The following is a 23,202-nucleotide window of genomic DNA, read 5'->3' on the forward strand; positions in this document are numbered from 1 at the left end:
CAGGTCTCCAAAAAAGGTGAATCTAAATTGTACTACTACCTATAGACATTCCAAGCAAATCCAGGAAAACACGGGTCACATGACCCAAGAAAATAGCTGAGCAAACGTATATATTATACATATTTCAATGTTGGATAATCCCAATAAGGCACAGCAGAGCACCAAGACCATAGCTTACATACTGTACAGTGCACACAGGAGTCAGCCACTCTTCTGCCAGATGTTGTACAGCAGAATACAGAGAGTAGGGCTGGGCGGTAGGGCCAAATATGTGCATCGCGGTATTTTTGTAACTTATGGCGGTTCCACGATATATAACGGTATTCCCCCCCCCCCACCAAAATTAAGTATTTGCCCCGCACTGCGCTGTCCCCATCGGGGTACCACTTATGTCACCCGCAAGCGCTGCTCTAATCATCCTCCTGTTTGTTGCGGCCGCTGGTGCTGACACTCCATACTGTATCCCTATGCCCGGGCTGCAAAAGGTGAACAAAAATAAACTTTAACGCATGTTCCGACATCGGCCTTACGCTCTTCCTGGGGACGTGAACGTCGGAGAGCCGTCAGCCTATCACCGGCCGCAGCAATGTTCCGCCTAGGCCGGTGATAGGATGAGCCCACTGTCATGTAAGAAGACGGCTTCTAACATGATAATGCACTCAACCTATCACCGGCCGAGGTGGAACATCGCTGCGGCCGGTGATAGGGTGACGGCTCTCCGACGTTCACGTCCCCAGGAAGAGCGTAAGGCCGATGTCGGAACATGCGTTAAAGTTTATTTTTGTTCACCTTTTGCAGCCCGGGCATAGGGATACAGTATAGAGCAGTGGTCTTCAACCTGCGGACCTCCAGATGTTGCAAAACTACAACTCCCAGCATGCCCGGACAGCCAACGGCTGTCCGGGCATGCTGGGAGTTGTAGTTTTGCAACATCTGGAGGTTGAAGACCACTGGTATAGAGTGTCAGCGCCGACGGCCGCAACAAACAGGAGGACGAGGAGGGCAGCACTTGCGGGTGACATATGTGAGTAGTACCCCGATGGGGACGATTCCTGAGGGGGAGGGGCCAAACCGGTATTGCGGTATGGGTTAAAATTGATATCGTGCAGAACAAAAATTTTGGTATGAACCGGTATACCTCCCAGCACTAAGAGAGTGTAAAATAATAGAGCTTACCAAGTCAATCAAGAGAAAAACATGGAACGCTCTGCATGACTACTTTTAAGTGTGGCAGCCAAAGCAAACAGTCATGAAACAAGGGTAGAAGTGCCATTTAAGGCTGGGTTCACACCACATTTTTGCAATACAGTTCCCGTATATGTTTTCAATTTGAAAACCGCAGGGAACCGTATTGAAAACAGTATGCATTGACTCTCCATTGAAAACCGTATGCCAAAAGATGCATCCGGTTGTGTCCATTTTGAATCCTGTATTATTTTGTCAGTTTTTTTCCCATAACCAAAATCGTAGTCTACCACGTTTTTTGGTCCGGGTGAAAAACCATATTGAAACGTACACTTTTTTTTATTTAACATGGCAGTCAATGGGAACCTTACAGAACCATATGTTTTTTCACCATTCGGTTTTTGACTTTGCACAGATTTTTTTCTTGGAATTTCAATCAAACAAGTGAAACTTTATTCATAATGGAGTGAAAAGTTAAAAACGTATACTTTTTTTTTCTTAAAAATGGGTGCAACCGGACATCATTTTTCAAACCGTATATGGATTAAAATTTGTTCACATGTTTTGATACAGTTTAGTCAGGTTTTGAGGAATCCGTTTTTTATCAAAAACTTAATATGGGAACTTTATTGCAAAAACGTGGTGTGAACCCAGACTAAGTAAGTTGCCCGCTACTGGTATTGGACAGTGTGGAAAGTCTTTTCCAGAGTGTAGCCTAGGGGGACACCATCTAGAGTTCTGATGTTGCCGGCAAATACAGCAATCATCATCTAAAAGGATTCTACACATGTCTACAGGGGTCCAGGGTAAATTAGCTTGATCGTGTCCATTTACACTAAGAAAACCTATCACTGATATGAACGTTGAATACAGAGCTTATATAACCTAAAATTATAGTTACCACTGTACTGTGATACTAAACTGAACTATCAAATTCCTCAACGCATTTCCCCTGGAGGATAAAGGGTTCATCAGGAGACTAATACTGGGACAACTGATAGCATAGGCTAAAACAAGGCTTAAAGGGGTTGCCCAGGAATAGGAAACCAAAGCTACGTTCTTCCAAAACCAGTGCAACACCTGTCCGCATGTTGTGTGTGGTATTGCAGCTCAATTTCTTTGAAATGAATAAAGCCAAGTTGTACTACTACACACAACCTGAGGACAGGACTGGTGCTGTTTTTTGGAAGATATTAGCTCTGGCTTTCTATTCCTGGACAACCTCTTTAAAGTGTAGGGGGATAAGATGGGGGATAAGGAATAAGATGTCTTATCACTGGGGTCCTGCCGCTGGGGACCCCCGCGATCTTGGCTACGGCACCCCAGACATCCGGTACGCGGAGCAAACTTTGCTCGGTGCCAGATGACTGGCGATGTGGGATGGAGGCTTGTGATGTCACTGTCATGCCCGCTCGTGACGTCACGGTCACACACCCTCAATGCAAGTCTATGGGAGGGGGCGTGGCTGCCGCCACACCCCCTCCCATACATTTTCATTTGGTCATGATGACACACAGAGAAAGCATTGACGTGTTTCAGGTCACGTGACCCTTCGTCAGACTGACGAAGGGTCACGTGACCTGAAACGCATCACTGCTTTTTTCTGTGTGTCGGTATGTGCTTGTATCTTGCTCCATGTTTTAACCTCCAATAAATCTGAAGACTTGACAGCGCTGGTTCCTGCCTTTTTTCCTGCATGTTCTTGATATAGTCTATTCAGCCCAGCAGTACAGTAGCAGAGACAAAGTCCAGAAAAGTCTACAAAGTAAAATACCCAACGTGCATTCCCCGGTAGGCTGTGGGACATATAAACCATCACATCATCCAGCAATTACCCTCCATATTCATTAACATTGCATTTTTATGAGCCCTTATTTAAATCTACTGACAGGAAATGGTTATTGTTTTTTCAACTGGGAAAATCTTTCATAGCCTTTCATAGAGCTTACTGTGAATCACTCCCATGGTGATAAAGTGCAGATGGATGAATACGTCTCCCTTGTTACACCAGAACAGCTATAGTTTGAAGATTATGTATGCATAATACAGCAAGATGAAATAGCACTACTCTAATGCAAACAAACCAAGCAGGTAAGCATGCGTACTGACTTGGACTGCTGCTTTCCATAAGTACTGCATGAAGTGCGTACAGCAATGCCGGTGCGGTCTTCAATAACACACCTGGTAATCATTGATCATTATTGAAACATTTTACAATAATCTGAACAAGGGAACACAATAAAAACTTTAAATCATTTGAGTTAAGTGACTTCTCTCTTTAAAGGGGTATTCCGCTGTAAACATCTTATCCCCTATCCAAAGTATAGGGGATAAGATGTTATATCACGGAGGTCCCGCCGCTGGGGACCCCTGCGATCTCTGGGTCGGTTGCGTCTGGAACACAAAAGCTTCCAGCTTCTGCGTTCGTGACATCACGCCATGCCCCCCTCCATTCATGTCTATCGGACGTAGACGTGAATGAAGGGGGTGTGGTGGCCGGCATCGCCAGTCAACAGACATGGAGCGGAGTTCGCTCAGTGCACTGAATGACAGGGGTGCAGCAGCGGAGATCAAGGGGGTCCCCAGCAGCAAGACCCCTGTGATCTACCATCTTATCCCCTATCCTTCGGATAGGGGATAAGATGTTTCCAGCTGAGTACCCCTTTAAGTCTATTGCCTGCAAATAGTGTGATATGGATTTTCAGTGAGTAGATCACTCCAAGCTGGGGACTCAATTATAGCAGACCCTGACTGATCAAAACTTCCGATAGGTCTTTGTGATATATTAAAGGGGTTATCCAGGAAAAAAAACTTTATTTCCATATATCAACTGGCTCCAGAAATGTAAACAGATTTGTAAATTACTTCTATTAAAAAATACTTAATCCTTTCAGTACTTATGAGCTGCTGAAGTTGAGTTGTTCGTTTCTAAGTGCTCTCTGATGACACCTGTCTCGGGAACTGTCCAGAGTAGAAGGAAATCCCCATAGCAAACCTCTTCTACTCTGTGCAGTTCCCGAGACAAGCAGAGATGTCAGCAGAGAGCACTGTTGCCACACAGAAAAGAACAACTCAACTTCAACAGCTGATTATTATTGGAAGGATTAATATTTTTTTAATAGACGTAATTTACAAAATCTGTTTAACTTTCTGGAGCCAGTTGATACAAATTATTTTTTTTTTTCCTGGAATACCCTTTAGGTGTTTTTTTGTACTGTCATTTCCACTTTAAGAAAATTTATGTACATTTTAAAACTAAATGTGGGAAAAAGTTTTCAGGTTACATGTGTTTATAATTAAGCAAGGTAACCACACTTAGAAATTGCATCAAAAGTACTTGTGGAGGTGCCACAATGTATTATAGTTTTTTTTGGTTCTATTCCTTTGGATTTTCCCACGATGTCAAGCAAAGAGCCAAGTAGACCATGAAAGTCGGTCTTAAAGGGGTATTCTGGGCAAAAAGATTTTATCCCCTATCCAAAGGATAGGGTATAAGATGTCTGATCGCGGGGGGCCCGTTGCTAAAACCCCCCGCGATCTCCCTGCAGTATCCGCATTCTATGCGGGGACTGAGTCTCTAGTTTCGGAAACCTCTGGGGTTTCCCGGACTGGGGACGTGACGTCACGCCACGCTCCCTCCATTCATGTCTATGGAAGGGGGCGTGGCGGCCGTCACGCCCCCTCCCATAGACATGAATGGAGGGGGCGTGGTGTGAAGTCACGTCCCCAGTCCCAGAAACCTGGAGGTTTCCGAAACTGGAGATTCAGCATAGAATGCAGGTGCTGCAGGGAGATTGCGGGGATCTCAGCAGTGGGCCCCCCGCGATCAGACATCTTATACCCTATCCTTTGGATAGGGGATAACATATTTTTGCCCGGAATATCCCTTTAATCCTAACAGCTCCAGTTGACTCATATGATGTCAGTGAACCTGAAGCTTCTTAATCCATGACTTAATTTTATTGAATCTTCCAAGTTATTTAAAAGGCACAGTTAACAGTGTATGTAAACGTATGACCCACTGGAATTACAAAATAGTGAGTTATAGATAAAATTATCTGTAAGTATTTTTATTTATTGCTTTTGTCACATACAACGCAGAGATCCTATGCAACATGATAAAACTTGGCATGGAATCTGGTGACGTCACGCCGCACCCCCTCCATTCATGTCTCTATAGACATATATGGAGGGACAAGGCATGATGTCACTAGGGGGTGTGGCCGTGAAATCCTTTGAATAGGGGATAAGATGTATAAAGCTGGAATGCCCTTATAATTTAAAAAAAATGTTAACTTAAGAGTATGGAATCTTCTACTTTTTCTGTATAACTGACAATAGGGTGTTATCATTCCAGGAAAAGGGTCTGAAACTCTGAATGCTGACCCCAATGAAAAGAAGTGGTGACACCCAAAGTCAACTTATTCATATATTTTCAGAAGAAATGGGCTCCATTATTGTTATACCATATGTAATACAAGCGATTGCAAAAATAGAAATTTCAGGAGATTCGACAAATCCTCTTTAAGTAGCCTCAATGTACGGATTGCTCCCTGATGTAAATATAAGAACAGAACCCAAATATATCATCTTTAAAATCAGTTCCTATTACACGGTGACATTAGTCTTTGAGCACATGAACAACCTGGCTAATATAAGTCATGTTTACGGAGCTCCATGTATTTGGTTCACATTTGACGTCACCAATACCTTAAAGCAGCTGAAACTGGATGGTGCTGGTACTATTTTAATAAGTCACGCAGGACATGTGTAATTGGAGTTCAGAATGTGGTTACATGAAAAGTTCTCAGCTTAACTGGAAGAGTCAGAACATCCTCTGCAGCACAGTGATGTAAGCTGATGCCAGTGTGTGATCAGCATACCACCATCATGACCCCTTGCCGTCCACACACAGCCGGAGTGACTCTTAGTAGTGCTCGGAATTCGAGGACTTATTGCAAAAAATAAACTTACCAATATTTTCTTTTTCAGCTTCAGCAGTGGAAGATCTAGAAGACAAAAGTAGGATAAAGAAAAAAGTCACTAATAAATTTAAAAACACAGATAAAGTAAAACACCAATGTGAGTGTATAGTAATCATACACATATAGATGAAAGCTCTAAATGGAAAACAGAAGCGACCAAAGTGGCAACTAACAGAGATGCCAGCTCACTCCTGTAAGCACCCGGACTGGATTTGGACTAATCCGGTTAAGTAATGAACAAAGGACGGGATGTCCAGCGCAGACTCTCGTCCAAAGGAACTTCTTTATTGATTAAAATTCATAGTTGCTAAAGGATACAACAAGGATTCTTTCAGTGTGACGCGTTTCAGCCCGCAGGGCCTTAGTCTATGACCTTAGTGTATGACTAAGGCCCTGCGGGCTGAAACGCGTCACACTGCAAGAATCCTTGTTGTCTCCTTTAGCAACTATGAATTTTAATCAATAAAGAAGTTCCTTTGGACGAGTGTCTGCGCTGGACATCCCGTCCTTTGTTCAAAGTGGCCAGTGTTACATTTATGGGGGTGTGTTTACATCTCTTTAGAAAAAAATGATATAGTAAATGATATATACATGTGTACATATATCTCTATACTACATATGGGGGCAGAAATAGTGGCGCAGTTCGTATGGGGGGGGGCAGGCAGTGGCACAGTTCATATGGGGCAGACATAGTGGCACAGTTCATAAGTGGGGGGGGGGGAGACATAGTGGCACAGTTCATATGGGGGAGCAGACAGAGGCACAGTCTATATGGGGGGTGGACAAACAGTGACACAGTTCATATGGGGGCAGACCTAGTGGCACAGATCATATGGGGGGTGGACATAGTGGCACAGTTCATATGGCACAGATCATATGGGGGTAGACATAGTGGCACAGTTCATATGGGTGGGCAGGCATAGTCTGCATGATTCATTGAGGGGGCACAGACACCTCATACTTTTTTTTAAGGGACAAAGCAGTATAATTCGGTTCAGGGAACAGTAGCAATATAATATTTGGGGGCACAGCATGTGGCAATATTATACTGAGGAGTACACTGAGTGGTAGTATTATATTTAGGGGGCACCGTGTGTAGCAGTATTATACTTTAGTACACAGTGTTTGGCAGTATTAGACATGTGCAATTCGGTTCGGCACGAATGTCTAAATTAACGAATTTTACCGTTTTCGTGCATTCGGACCGATCCGAATGCACGAAAACATATTTTGAACATTCCCGAATAGCCACGATAATACGAATAGTAAAGTAACGAATACATTCGTTATTTCCCGTCCATAATGCTGTAAATAACGAATGCATTCGTTATCTGTAAACGAACGTGAAGAATTCATTCTGATAACAAATATAATAAAAAGGATATAGATAGTTTGATTTTTCGGATACATTCGGTATTCGGGTACATTCGGTAAATCTTTTTATTCTTTTTTTGGACTTTAGCGATCCTAAAAAATTATGGAGATACCTTTTTTATAAAAATTTCGTAGGGTATCATAAAAAAATCATAATAAAAAAGATACAGTGGTGATGGAAAAAATTGTATCTAATGAAATGTATCTTTTTTATTATGAAATGTTTATTCATTTTTAAACAGGGATCAATTTATGTGAGCGGGTAAAGCACTAAAAATGTAGCCGACAATAATGAAAATGTATTGTGTGCGTGTTTTTCACTTTTTTTAAAAACATTTTTTAGGTAGTACTACTACTCCCAGCATGGAACACACTCTTCCATGATGGGAGTAGTAGTTACCTGTACTAATTGACAGATCTCCGGGGTCCCTTGCGATCATCTTGTATAATGTATAGATGCGGCGGCCGCTCTTCTATGGTCCCCTGCACTCACGTATATGTACACATATTCATATTTCCCGCAGAGCTGTGATTGGCCAGATGGTTCCAGCCAATCACAGCTCTCTGTGAGAAATAGGAATATGTGTATATATACGGCCGTGCAGGGGACCATAGGAGAGCGGCCGCCGCATTCATACATTATACAGGAGGATCGCAGCGGGCGTCAGGAGTGATACCCGCAGTGATCTTTCCTTTACTACAAGTACTAATACTCCCAACATGGAGCACACTCTGCTCCATGCTGGGAACTGTAGTACCTGTATTAATAGACAGATCGCAGCGGTTACACTCGCTGCCATATGTCTATTAATGCAGGTGCTACAGCTCCCAGCATGGAGCAGAGTGTGCTCCATGTTGGGAGTATTAGTACCTGCAGTAAGGGACAGATCCCAGGGATGTCACTCCTCCTGACACCCGCTGCGATCCTCCTTATGTGAATGTCGGGATCAGCTGTTCTCAGGGCTACAGAGCCAGGAGAACAGCTGACGCTGAGCCGTAGGTATACATCGTATATCTACTGCCCAGCAAGAACTTACAGTGAGCCTGCAATGTGTATACAGTATACACATTGCTGGCTCACTTAACCCCTTGCTGAGCTGTGCGCTATGCGCAAGCCCAGCAAGGGAAGAGTTAACTTACACTGCTGGACAGTGTAGGTTAACCCTTTGGGCGGTATACACTATATACAGCTATCTATAGATAGCTGTATACAGTGTATACAGAAGACGAAGTCCAACTTACTTCCCTCGAGTCCCGGGCGGGGTTCGTGTAGCTCCGCCCCCTAGTGATGACGTCATTAGGGGGCGGAGCTACAGAAGGGAACAAGGCTAATTAATCTGAAGCTCTGTTCACATTGTACGTTATGTATAATGTGAACAGACCCTTCTGGCAGTGTCTACCCAGACAGGGAGACTCCAGCTGTTGCTAAACTACAACTCCCAGCATGCCCAGACAGCCAAAGGCTGTCTGGGCATGCTGGGAGTTATAGTTTTGCACCAATTGGTGGCTCCCTGTTTGGATAGACATTGCATCATGGGTGCTCTCCCCAGCGGACAGCGCCAAAAATGTCATAACCAATTTTTTGTGTTTTTTTCTTCTCGTTTCAGATCCGTGTATGCAGAGGATTACTGCGGATTCGATGGATTACGGCGGATTATTTATTTTTTCCTTTAATAAAATGGTTAACGAGGGCTGTGGGGGAGTGTTTTTTTAAATAAAATAATTTTTCCAATGTGTTGTGTTTTTTTTTTTTATTGAATTTTCAAGGTTAGTAGTGGACGCTGTCTTATTGACGGAATCCATTACTAGGCCAGGGCTTAGTGCTAGCCCCAAAAACAGCTAGCGCTAACCCCCAATTATTACCCCGGTACCCACCGCCACAGGGGTGCCGGGAAGAGCCGGTACCAACAGGCCCGGAGCGTCAAAATGGCGCTCCTGGGCCTAGGCGGTAACAGGCTGGTGTTATTTAGGCTGGGGAGGGCCAGTAACAATGGTCCTCGCCCACCCTGGTAACGTCAGGCTGTTGCTGTTTGGTTGGTATCTGGCTGAGAATGAAAATACGGGGAACCCTATGCGTTTTTTTTTTACATTTTTTTATTTAAATTTAAAAAAAAAAAACGCATAGGGTTCCCCGTATTTTCATTCTCAGCACAATACCAACCAAACAGCAACAGCCTGACGTTACCAGGGTGGGCGAGGACCATTGTTACTGGCCCTCCCCAGCCTAAATAACGCCAGCCTGTTACCGCCTAGGTCCAGGAGCGCCATTTTTGACGCTCCGGGCCTGTTGGTACCGGCTCTTCCCGGCACCCCTGTGGCGGTGGGTACCGGGGTAATAATTGGGGGTTAGCGCTAGCTGTTTTTGGGGCTAGCACTAAGCCCTGGCATAGTAATGGATTCCGTCAATAAGACAGCTTCCGCTACTAACCCTGAAAATTCAATAAAAATAAAAAAAAAACACAACACATTGGAAAAATTATTTTATTTAAAAAAACACTCCCCCACAGCCCTCGTTAACCATTTTATTAAAGGGAAAAAAAATTATCCGCCGTAATCCATCGAATCCGCAGTAATCCTCTGCATACACGGATCTGAAACGAGAAGAAAAAAAAACACAAAAAATTGGTTATGACATTTTTGGCGCTGTCCGCTGGGGAGAGCACCCATGATGCAATGTCTACCCAAACAGGGAGCCACCAATTGGTGCAAAACTACAACTCCCAGCATGCCCAGACAGCCTTTGGCTGTCTGGGCATGCTGGGAGTTGTAGTTTAGCAACAGCTGGAGTCTCCCTGTCTGGGTAGACACTGCCAGAAGGGTCTGTTCACATTATACAAAACGTACAATGTGAACAGAGCTTCAGATAAACTAGCCTTGTTCCCTTCTGTAGCTCCGCCCCCTAATGACGTCACCACTAGGGGGCGGAGCTACACGAACCCGGCCCGGGACTCGAGGGAAGTAAGCTGGACTTCGTCTTCTGTATACACTGTATACAGCTATCTATAGATAGCTGTATAAAGTGTATACCGCACAAAGGGTTAACCTACACTGTCCAGCAGTGTAAGTTAACTCTTCCCTTGCTGGGCTTGCGCATAGCGCACAGCTCAGCAAGGGGTTAAGTGAGCCAGCAATGTGTATACTGTATACACATTGCAGGCTCACTGTAAGTTCTTGCTGGGCAGTAGATATATGATGTATACCTACAGCTCAGCGTCAGCTGTTCTCCTGGCTCTGTAGCCCTGAGAACAGCTGATCCCGACATTCACATCAGGAGGATCGCAGCGGGTGTCAGGAGGAGTGACATCCCTGGGATCTGTCCCTTACTGCAGGTACTAATACTCCCAACATGGAGCACACTCTGCTCCATGCTGGGAGCTGTAGTACCTGCATTAATAGACATATGGCAGCCAGTGTAACTTCTGACACCCGCTGCGATCTGTCTATTAATACAGGTACTACAGTTCCCAGCATGGAGCAGAGTGTGCTCCATGTTGGGAGTATTAGTACTTGTAGTAAAGGAAAGATCACTGCGGGTATCACTCCTGACGCCCGCTGCGATCCTCCTGTATAATGTATGAATGCGGCGGCCGCTCTCCTATGGTCCCCTGCACTGCCGTATATATACACATATTCCTATTTCTCACAGAGAGCTGTGATTGGCTGGAACCATCTGGCCAATCACAGCTCTGCGGGAAATATGAATATGTGTACATATACGTGAGTGCAGGGGACCATAGAAGAGCAGCCGCCGCATCTATACATTATACAAGAGGATCGCAAGGGACCCCTGCGATCTGTCAATTAGTACAGGTAACTACTACTCCCATCATGGAAGAGTGTGTTCCATGCTGGGAGTAGTAGTACTACCTAAAAAATGTTTTTAAAAAAAGTGAAAAACACACACACACTACATTTTCATTATTGTCGGCTACATTTTTAGTGCTTTACCCGCTCACATAAATTGATCCCTGTTTAAAAATGAATAAACATTTCATAATAAAAAAGATACATTTCGTTAGATACAATTTTTTTCATCACCACTGTATCTTTTTTATTATGATTTTTTTATGATACCCTGCGAAATTTTAATAAAAAAGGTATCTCCATTATTTATTAGGATCGCTAAAGTCCAAAAAAAAAGACTAAAAAGATTTACCGAATGTACCCGAATACCGAATGTATCCGAAAAAAACAACACGAATACCCGAATACCGAATGTATCCGAAAAATCTAAACCGAAAATATTGCCGAACCGAAATTTTTTTCCAAAACGAAAAAACGAAACGAAATTAAACGAAAATTTTTCTAGTGCACAAGTCTAGGCAGTATTATACCAAGGGCAAAGTGTGTGGCAGTATTATACCAAGGGCACAGTGTGTGGCAGTATTATACCAAGGGCAAAGTGTGTGGCAGTATTATACCAAGGGCAAAGTGTGTGGCAGTATTATACCAAGGGCAAAGTGTGTGGCAGTATTATACCAAGGGCAAAGTGTGTGGCAGTATTATACCAAGGGCAGTGTGTGGCAGTATTATACTCAGGGGTATGGTGTTTGGCAGTATTATACCAAGGGCAAAGTGTGTGGCAATTGGTGAACAATTATGACTTATTATTAGAGTAATAGTAATGTTCTACAACAGGTAGCGCCTAATTCACGCATGGCACTGTGGCCGCTAGGTGTGAACCAGGTGTTAGCATTTAGCCCGGACCTTCACCGGATGGCAGACCATGATAGGCGGACCCCTACTAAAAAGTAGTTGAGTACCCCTGTCCTATTGCATTTAAGCTATACCTTCTTTATGATCCAGCTACGCCACCACTACTTGCTCTATTTTCCAGAACAAGAGTAGAGAAGTGACATATCGTTGGAATAAGCCAGAAAATAACAAAATCCACTAGAACACAACTGTACAATGAAAGCAGCTAGAGCTTCATCTTAAAAGCTTCTCCCCCCTGCAGGAGCTTCAGTTCACTTCAAGAACAAAAGGAACAAAGTGACGTCCATAGACTTTTGTGGCTGTATTGATGAAGGCAAATGCATTGTGTTCCAAAATCTTTAAAAGCTAGTGCTCTGCAAAGTATCTGTGAAGAGAAAGTCTGATCCTAACCTAATCTTATTCTACAGTCCCGTTTTCTTGTCCTCGTAGCCAAAAGAAATCATTTTATTGTACACATTACAAGAAATAAAAAGGCAAATTTCCCTGGGCTGAGGGCTGCACTACAGGACATAGACTGGGGGGAGGTGTTGTCAAATACTGATACAGAAGGTAAATGGGACATCTTTAAATCAACTCTAAATAACTATACAGCTAAATATATACCAAAGGGGAACAAATATAAACGATTAAAACTAAATCCTACATGGCTGACAAATGAGGTTAAAAGAGCAATAAACAACAAAAAAATAGCCTTCAAAAAATACAAATCTGATGGGTCAGCTATAACATTTAAACAGTACAAGGAGCTTAATAAAATCTGTAAAAATGTAATAAAAACAGCAAAAATTCAAAATGAGAGACAGGTGGCCGAAGAAAGCAAAACTAATCCTAAATATTTTTTTAGATATATAAATACAAAAAAACCAAGGACAGAGCATGTAGGACCCCTTAATAATGATAATGGGGAGGTTGTCACGGGCGATCAAGAGAAGGCGGAGCTACTGAATGGGTTCTTTAGTTCTGTATATACTATGGAAGAAGGAGCTGACATTGGTCAGGTCAGTGCTGGTAACACATCATATAATGTATTGAACTGGCTTAATGTAGAGATGGTACAAGGTAAGTTAAGTAAAGTAAATGTAAGCAAATCTCCAGGGCCGGATGGACTACACCCAAGAGTTCTTAGAGAGGTAAGTTCAGTAATATCTGTACCCTTGTTCATGATATTTAGAGATTCTCTGGTGTCTGGTATTGTGCCAAGGGACTGGCGCAAGGCTAATGTGGTACCAATCTTCAAGAAGGGCTCTAGGTCTTCGCCAGGCAATTATAGACCGGTAAGTCTAACGTGCATTGTGGGTAAATTGTTTGAAGGACTTATAAGGGATTACATACAGGAATACATAGGGGATAATAGTATTATAAGTGATAGCCAGCATGGGTTTACTAAGGATAGAAGTTGTCAAACCAATCTAATTTGCTTTTATGAAGAGGTGAGTAGAAGCCTTGACAGAGGAATGGCTGTGGATATAGTGTTTCTGGATTTTGCCAAAGCATTTGATACTGTCCCTCACAGACATCTGACAGGTAAGTTAAGGTCCTTGGGCTTGGAAACTTTAGTTTGTAACTGGATTGAACACTGGCTCATAGATCGTACCCAGAGAGTGGTGGTAAATGATTCGTACTCTGATTGGTCCCCGGTTATTAGTGGTGTACCCCAAGGTTCAGTACTGGGCCCGCTGCTGTTTAATTTATTTATCAATGATATAGAGGATGGTATTAACAGCTCTGTTTCTATCTTTGCAGATGACACCAAGCTTTGTAGCACAGTACAGTCTATAGAGGATGTGCATAAGTTACAAGATGACTTGGATAGACTAAGTGTCTGGGCATCCACTTGGCAAATGAGGTTCAATGTGGATAAATGTAAAGTTATGCATCTGGGTACTAATAACCTGCATGCGTCGTATGTCTTAGGGGGGATTAAACTGGCAGAGTCACTGGTAGAGAAGGATCTGGGTGTACTTGTAGATCACAGACTACAAAATAGCATGCAATGTCAGGCTGCTGCTTCCAAAGCCGGCAGGATATTGTCATGTATAAAAAGAGGCATGGACTCGAGGGGCAGGGACATAATACTCCCCCTTTATAAAGCATTGGTACGGCCTCACCTGGAATATGCTGTTCAGTTTTGGTCGCCTGTTCATAAAAGGGACACTGCGGAGTTGGAAAGGGTGCAGAGACGCGCGACTAAACTAATATGGGGCATGGAACATCTTAGCTATGAGGAGCGATTAAAGGAGTAACAATTGTTTAGTCTTGAGAAGAGACGTTTAAGGGGGGATATGATAAACGTATATAAGTATATAAATGGCCCATACAAAAAATATGGAGAAAAACTGTTCCAGGTTAAACCCACCCAAAGGACGAGGGGGCACTCCCTCCGTCTGGAGAAGAAAAGGTTTAGTCTAAAGGGGCGGCACGCCTTCTTTACCGTGAGGACTGTGAATTTATGGAACGGTCTACCTCAGGAACTGGTCACAGCAGGAACAATTAACAGCTTTAAAGCAGGGTTAGATACATTCCTGGAACAAAATAACATTAATGCTTATGCAGAATTATAAAACTACATCCCTTTCCCTTATCCCCTTACATCCTTCCCTTCAATCCCCTGGTTGGACTTGATGGACGTATGTCTTTTTTCAACCATACTAACTATGTAATTCAGTTTTATTTTCATCTCTTATTTACAGTACGGCTATGTTCACACCTGCAACGAAGACTCCAAGATGAGTGTGTGTCCGTATTCTACTTCAGGCAGATAAAATACAACTTTCCTTTACAGAACCCGATAGTATGTGATCTATGATCTTGCTATTACAGTGGTCCCTCAAGTTACAATATGAATTGGTTCTGGGACGACCATTGTATGTTGAGACCAGAACTCAGTGGAAACCTGGTAATTGGTTCTAAAGCCCCAAAATGTCATCCAAAAATAGGAAAAAAAGTGAGAATTAAAGAACAATAAGTAGATAACTAATATAGATAAAGCAAGTCCTTACATATAAAAGTAAGAAAGATCTGCTGGGAGCTGTAATCACTGTCTATTAGGGATCGACCGATTATCAGTATTACCTTGACAATAATGCCCCCCCCACCGCACCGCCCCCATTGCCTCCCCCATCCCCGGTTTTATAATTACCTGTTCCCGGAGCCCACGCTACTTCTTGCTCCTGCTGCGTCCTGCACCGTCAGTGCGCACAATGACAGCTCAGGAGGACGCCACCGGAGCCAGATGTGGAGTGGACCCCGGGAACAGGTAATTATAAAACCGGGGATGGGGGAGGCAATGGGGCCGGTGCGGGGGTCGGTCGTGGTGCGGTGGGTCAGGGGGGCGGTCGCCGATGCGGTGCAGCGGGGGGAGCGGTGGCAGGGATAGGTCTCAGGACCCCGGACAGGCAGGGGGAGAGAAGCAGGTGGCGGCAGCGGTCTATGGCACCGCAAAAGCCACTGCAGTGCATTGATTCAAAGCGCCCGCTTTAAATCAATGATCTGCAGCGGTGTCGCGGGGGGATAAATAGCCGATAACTTATACCGAAATATCGGTATAAGTTATCGGCCCTAACCTCCACCGATTATCGGTATCGGCCCTAAAAAAAACGATAATCGGTTGATCCCTACTGTCTATGTCAGTGTTTTCCAAGCAGGGAGTCTCCAGCTGTTGCAAAACTACAACTCCCAGCATGCCCGGACAGCCAAAGGCTGTCCGGGCATGCTGGGAGTTGTAGTCTTGCAACAGCTGGGGGAACCCTGCATGGGAAACACTGGTCTATGTAGAGGACAGGACCTTCTTCAGGGTCCTGTGCAGTACACACAATGGGGGAGATTTATCAAAACCTGTGCAGAGGAAGAGTGGTGCAGTTGCCCTTAGCAACCAATCAGATTGCTTCTTTCTTTTTCCACAGGCCTTTCCACAGGCCTGTGGAAAATGAAAGAAGCAATCTGATTGGTTGCTATGGGCAACTGCACCACTCTTCCTCTGCACAGGTTTTGATAAATCTCCCCCAATGTCCTAAAAAAGTAACATGGAGTCGCCCTCACCTGGTGTCCAAAGGAGCAGGTAACTCTGGTACAGGTAAAGTGTACAGAACATGTAATACCTCCCTGTACTGTAGGGGGTGCTTCCAGACATCAGTCAGTGCATACGCTTCAGTAATACAGGTGTTTTACCAATGAATGCCCATTCTGATTGGTCAGTTCTCTCGGCCATTGACAAGTTTCACAGATCTGGACTGATTTGACCAGATTGTATGTTGAGTCTGGTTTCAACTTACAATGGTCCAGAAAAGACCATTGTATGTTGAAACTATTGTATGTTGAGGCCATTGTAAGTTGAGGGATCACTGTATATCCAACCTAGTGTACAAGCTATAGAAGGAACAATGGGGCTACGCAAACATTACGCCAGCAGGTATTATATAATGACGATGTGTAGACTGTGGGCAGAACATGAAGACTAGATTTCAGCACAATGAAAAGTCAAACACAAGATCAAATAACCATATGACTCCAACTGCACTGACGTAAATGTAGTCATGTGTCTAAAAGGGTTAAGCAACAGAACTCTCCTCTATTCCAGCCAATGACAAGCAGGGGTGTGAGAGGGGTGTGGATGGGTTGCATTCAATGTTACGTAATCTCTCACAAATACAAGACAGCGTCTGGGACTCTAATCCAGTAGAATAGGAACGTGAACTGTTAAAGCTTTTAGCAACAAGAAAAACTAAGTGATGTCTTCAAAAAACGGAACCACATCTGTCTGAAAATTGCGTGTGGTTTTGCAGCTCAGTTTCATTGAGTATTTACCTATATAAGAACCCAAGGGAGTATATCCAATTAGGAGGAAACAAATACAGTGCATGGAAACGTGGTAATTGGTTCTAAAGGCATCAAAATGTCATCCAAAAATAAGAAAATGGGAGGATTATAGAAAAATAAGAAGATAATTAATATAGATAAAGCAAGTCCTTACATAGAAAAGTAAGAAAGATCTGCTGGGAGCTGTAATCACTGTCTAGGTCAGTTTTTCCCAAGCAGGGAGCCTCCAGCTGTTGCAAAACTACAACTCCCAGCATGCCCGGACAGCCTTCGGCTGTCCGGGCATGCTGGGAGTTGTAGTTTTGCAACAGCTGGGGGCACCCTGCTTGGAAAACACTGGTCTATGTAGAGGACAGGAGCTTCTTCAGGGTCCTGTACAGTACACACAGTGTCCTAATAAAGTAACATGGAGCCGCCCTCACCTGGTGTCCAAAAGGAGCAACTAACAGTGGTACAGGTAAATAGTAGTAAAGAACATGTAATACCTCCCTGTACTGTTGGGGGCGCTACCAGACACCAGTCAGTGCATGCGCTTCAGTAATACAGGGGTTTTACCAGTGAATGCCCATTCTGATTGGTCGGTTCTTCCGGCCATTGACACATTTCACAGATATGGACTGTCTGTAGCATTGTATGTTGAGTCTGGTTTCAACTTACAATGGTCCAGAAAAGACCATTGTATGTTGAAATGATGGTATGTTGAGGGATCGCTGTATTGCATACCATACCTATCAAAAGCACTGATCATAACAAAATCTAAATATGAAAAATCTTTCACCAATTAATTAAATACAAAAAAACATTAAAAGAATCAGCAGCAGGCAGAAAAGAAAGCCCTTAAAATGTCCAAATTATTCAGTTATACAAGAAACTATGACCCATTGGGATAGATCACAAAGTGTGCAATATATCTGTAAATGTATTCCTATGGAAAGTATAAATGGCTATACAAAAAGGTATAAAAAAAAAAAAAAATAAATAAATAAATAAAAAAGGACAAACAGAGCAGGGAGAATAAAATGGCCCAAAAAAAATAAATAAAAATCAAACACCTGCCCATACAGTCCCAACTTGCCATACACAGAAGAAAAAATGAAAAGTCACTGCCACATCATAACATCAGACAGCATGCTATACTCACATACCAGAGCATTTGTGGTCACCCCTAAACAGTTTCGCTTCCGCTTCCTCAGTTTCATTAAAGTGTATAAAGCCAAGTTGTAATACCACACACAACCTGCAGACAGGAGTGGTGCTGTTTTTTGGAAGAAATCAGCTGTTTCTTTAATCCTCCTGGATAACCCTTTTAATATGGCCAATAGCTTAATGACAATGTTTGATCTGGCATCTTCTGTTTTTCTAATAAATGTCCGAGGTAATAAAGTAATAAATGACACGCCATTAAAGCCCCTTTAACTTTTTATCACAGTGACACAAAAAATATATAAATAAAAAAGATGTACCGTATCTACTCGAGTATAAGCAGAGTTTTTCAGCACGATTTTACGTGCTGAAAATGCCCCCCTCGGCTTATACTCGAGTGGACTCTCCGCCTGTCAATCCCTTCATCAGTGGTCTTCAACCTGTGGAACTCCAGATGTTGCAAAACTACAACTCCCAGTAAGCCCGGACAGCCGATGGCTGGGTGTTGTAGTTTTGAAACCTCTGGAGGTCCGCAGGCTGAAGTTCCCCCGGCGGGAAGGAAGGGTGAGCTGGTCCGGGCCATCTATACTGCAGGGACCGTCCGGTGGGGATGGTTAGTCGTTGCAGGCTGTCCATTTTCACCGGGGGGGGGGGGGGCCGAAGCGCTGAGAAGGGGCCCTACCAGTGAAAACGGACAGCCCGCAACGGCTAACCATCCCCACCGGACATGCTGGGAGTTGTAGTTTTGCAACATCTGGAGGTCCGCAGGTTGAAGTCCACTGATGAAGGGATTGACAGGCGGTGATGATGAAGGAGGGGGGGGGGGGAAAGGGGGGGTGATTATGACGAGGGCCGCAGTGGTCTTCAATCTGCGGACCTCCAGAGGTTTCAAAACTACAACTCCCAGCATGCCTGAACAGCCGATGGCTGTCCGGGCATGCTGGGAGTTGTAGTTTTGCAACATCTGGAGGTCCGCAGGTTGAAGACCACAGATGAAGGGATTGACAGGCGGTGATGATGAAGGGGGGGGGAATTATGTATTTCCCACCCTAGGCTTAACGTTTCCTGGGTTTTTGGGGTAAAATTAGGGGCCTCGGCTTATATTCGGGTCGGCTTATACTGTAAGTTGATAAATCTTTCCTAAATGTGGTAAACCCACCTTTAGGGCAGGGATTTACACAGCATATGAGGGTTTAAAAAAACTCAAAATGGAAACAAAGGGGTCCCTTTAGGTACTGCCTCGTGCTGCCCATATTAGATGTGACCAGTATGGAGATGACAACAGAATTATATGACTGCTAGCACTGGAGTCAAGCATTCAAAAGTGAATAAATTGTTATTTTAACCTGTAATTAAGATCCAGAGTCATCTTGTGCTAATACTGTCACTAGCAGTAAAAATAAATAGTATAGAGCAATCCTACCACAGCATAGCAATAGCACAGTCTGTCCTTACAGAAAGAATGCTATTGTATCAGAGGTGGAGCTCGAAGGGGACAGCAGTTTCAGAACTTATTATTATTATTATTATTATTATGTCACCTCAGGTAGCCACCCACAGTTGTCACCCACCCCTCCCAGTGCTCACTTGACTCTTGATGTGATTTGGCCCTTGGCTTAGGCCAAGTTCACACTATGGAGTTTTCAAGCGTAATTCCGTTCAAATTCTGGTGCAGCATTGCTGCCAGTGGGATTCTGCAGCATAGTACACACTAAGACATTTCAACAGCGGAGGTAGGGTTGCAAGAACAATTACTGGATCGTTTGTGTGACCCTTTGCTGCAGTCATTCGCTGGCTGATCACTGGCCCTTTTACAAAAGGGCAATATCGGCTTGTATGGCCAATAATGTCCCTGTTTAAATAGGACCCTAACAACTGCTTGTACTTTATTTTGCAATGGAAAAATGATATAAAAAAAATGTAAGCTACCAAGTGAAATAAATGAGTATGAATAGCTTGCCCCAGCGGAAAATACCCTTCCGCTTCATTAGAGCCGGTTACAGGAAGCACATAGGGTATGCATCTAGTAATTCCCATTGATTTATTTGAATGCTCCAGATACTCGCTTTATCAAATGTGACAAGAACTTGTTAGAATGAATTCTTAACATTGTTAAGAGATAAACAAGAGAAAACATGTATGGGAACGCTAGCCTTATGAGACTGCATCTGTCATAGTGATTTTAGGATTGTCAGTTCATTGTTTAAATATCCTCGCGAAACAGATGCCACAACATTTAGCCGTTTCTCGGAGGGCTAGTTGGACAGCTAAAAGGCTTTATAATTAAAGGGAACTGTACATAAGAGTATACTACATCTGCTTACTTGCTTTTACCCAAGAGTACACTAGAGGAGATAAAACAAGAGTCTTAAATGCCGGAGAAGTGCAATCTAAAAATGACAATGACTTGTTGGTTTTCAGAAGGGTTATTAAGCAAAAACCCCATTGAAATTTAGATTTGATACATCTTGATGCTGTAAACTCACTGTAGCCCAATACATAATGTGCAGAGCAAACGTGCTGCACATCTAGGTGACAAGTATAAATTAGTTTTCCTGCAAATTAGTTGTTTGCCACCGGTTCGCTGGTAAAAGCTGTAAAAGTCCACAGCTTACAGTCGTTTCCAAGTCCATCCATCCTCCCTTGGAGAAACGGAGGCTATTCCCAGACCAACAGGGCTGTCTAACACCTGTCTCTTACAGCTTGTTAAACTGTCTGCGGTGCTCTATGCCGCAGAGTAGAGACATAAAACCAGAAGCAAAGGTATAGATAAGGATTTCTGTCTTATCAAATTGGAAAAGAACACAGCCTGGAATAACACAACCAGACGGGATTTAGGACGCAGCCAATTCAGCAGGTGTGAAGATTAAACGACAAAGATATGAGGATCTCCTGTTCTAGCTATTAATGGGTGGGCATGAAAATAGTTTAAACCAGTGTGATAGAGTTTTATATGCCCGAGTAGGATCTGAAGACAAAACAGCATCAAGACAACGCAAAACTAAAATATTAAATACATACAGTTAATCCAGATGAATCAGGGATGAAGCAAACAAATCTAAAAAACTGCATTATACACGTAGCATTCGTAATGCCACCCAATATAAATACAAATAAAAAGATACGGCTATATGAGGAACACGGCACAAAGCTGTCCTCTTGCCTGAGAACTTAAGTATCTATTCGTTCATGGCCATGGAATCGAAAGTAAAGCTTAAAAGAAATTGGAATTTTTAATCTTTAAGGCAAATGGATTTCACAAGATAACTTCACTGGAAATCAGGACTAGGTGTTCATGTCCTTGACAATGACCGTCGGTTAATACTGGTCCCAGTTCCTGCTCTGGGTGCTAAACAGATTCCTCATAGGACATGAAGTTGTTTGCCAACTTTGTTGCATAAAAGGCATTCTCCTGTAAGGGTATTTTATAAAGATAGTTTCTCAAAAATGCTTAAAATATATACACTGTAGTTACAAAATGTATAAAACAAAACATTTTCCATAAAGTTTTTGTAGTCTCCGACTGCATTGAAATGCTCAGCATGGACAATAACAACAGTTTTAAGCAGCGGGCATCATAAACTTAGCTGGCTGTTACAAGCACAATATAAAGTCTTAGTGATGCCGCCATATCATTCGGTTACACTGAATTCTTAACAGGTTAAATATTTACGGACTGATTTGTTATTGTCCTTCCTCTAAAAACCAAAAGGTTAGTTACTAATTGCTAAAAAAAAAATAAAAAAAAATAAAAAATACATAAATACAATTCTTACAGTCAAGAGACTATGAATGTCTAGTGCATTGTAAAATCCTATTAAATGAATTATTCCCATAGGGCTGCATAAATTGCTGACCAGGGGCTGGAAAAAGCATGCATATAGTTGTCAGTAATGGATGTGGACCACCCACCTGCCAAGTAAATTAGAAATAAGAGATTTAACCCATTCTGATTGTAAAACGTTTTGGTGATGGCAGTTTCGTTTCTTATATCCGTCTTCCGAGTCCATCAAACATTGAAGAGTTTTTAGTGCTCAAATGAGCACCACAGCCCCCCCTTCAACAGATAATTGGCAGAAGTTCTAGGAATCAGATCCCAAAGATCCTGCAGATAAGCCATCAATTTTATTGGGTTGGATGGTAGCAGAGTGGTAAATTTTATTTTTATTTTTTATTAAACACGAATTTACGAATACTTGGAAATCCCATAAACACAAACATGACGTCTGTAGAGAGTTGCAAGATAAGCTCCAAAATGGTGAATTTCTGGATTTCTTGAAAAATTTTAAATTACAAGATGTGGTAACAAGATTTCCAGAGATTGGATGTTGATCCAGGGATTAGGGCTGAGAGAAACAGGATCATTTGATCTGATAAAATACATTTTTTTGGCTGATTTATAATCATCATGCTTGGAGGAAACCAGGCACCACTAATAGCCTGCCCAATACGATCCCTAAAATGAAGCATTGTTGTGGCAGCAGCACCATGCTCTGGAGGTGTTTTTCAGCAGATGGGACAGGGAGACTGGTCAGGGTTGAGAGAAATATTCTTAAAGGAAACCAGTCATTAGTTTACCTGCACTATAACCCGATACACCGGGTTATAGTGCAGGTGAAAAGGAGACTGATGTGGGGTTTCGGACTGCTATACCTACCTGCAGTGCGGAGCCCCGCTCCACCGAAGGTGCCCCCCCTCTTCCAGCGCTGACTTCCGCTTTGAGGCGGGTAAGTCGGCTAGATTTAAATATGCATAAGCACCGGGCACTTGAACGCTCACGTGGCTGGCACTTATGAATATTTAAATCTAGACAGCGAGCCAGCCTCAAAGCGCAAGTCAAGAGGTGGACTTTCGGACGAACATGCTTCCGGTATACAGGTGAGTATAGCAGTCAGTCCCCCGCATCGGTCTCCTGTTCACCCGCCTTATAACCCAGTGTATTAGGTTATAGTGCAGGTGAACTAATGACCGTTTTCCTTTAATG

At 43.1% G+C, this 23,202-nt stretch overlaps 1 protein-coding gene and 1 long non-coding RNA gene across 2 annotated transcripts in view; one reads left to right on the top strand and one right to left on the bottom strand.

Annotated features, from left to right (window-relative positions):
- Positions 1–23,202, bottom strand: part of PRODH (proline dehydrogenase 1) — a 125,385-nt gene that overhangs the window by 65,849 nt on the left and 36,334 nt on the right. Inside the window, exon 3 of the mRNA XM_056529716.1 lies at positions 6,160–6,194. Within this exon, the coding sequence (XP_056385691.1) occupies positions 6,160–6,194 (35 nt within the window). The remainder of the gene's footprint in view (positions 1–6,159; positions 6,195–23,202) is intronic.
- Positions 6,175–12,693, top strand: LOC130281957 (uncharacterized). The gene is made up of 3 exons (XR_008846177.1): positions 6,175–6,267; positions 12,183–12,298; positions 12,382–12,693. It is a non-coding gene; the product is annotated as an uncharacterized LOC130281957 (long non-coding RNA).

Source organism: Hyla sarda, chromosome 1, assembly GCF_029499605.1.
Source record: "Hyla sarda isolate aHylSar1 chromosome 1, aHylSar1.hap1, whole genome shotgun sequence".
NCBI classification, from domain to species: domain Eukaryota; kingdom Metazoa; phylum Chordata; class Amphibia; order Anura; family Hylidae; genus Hyla; species Hyla sarda.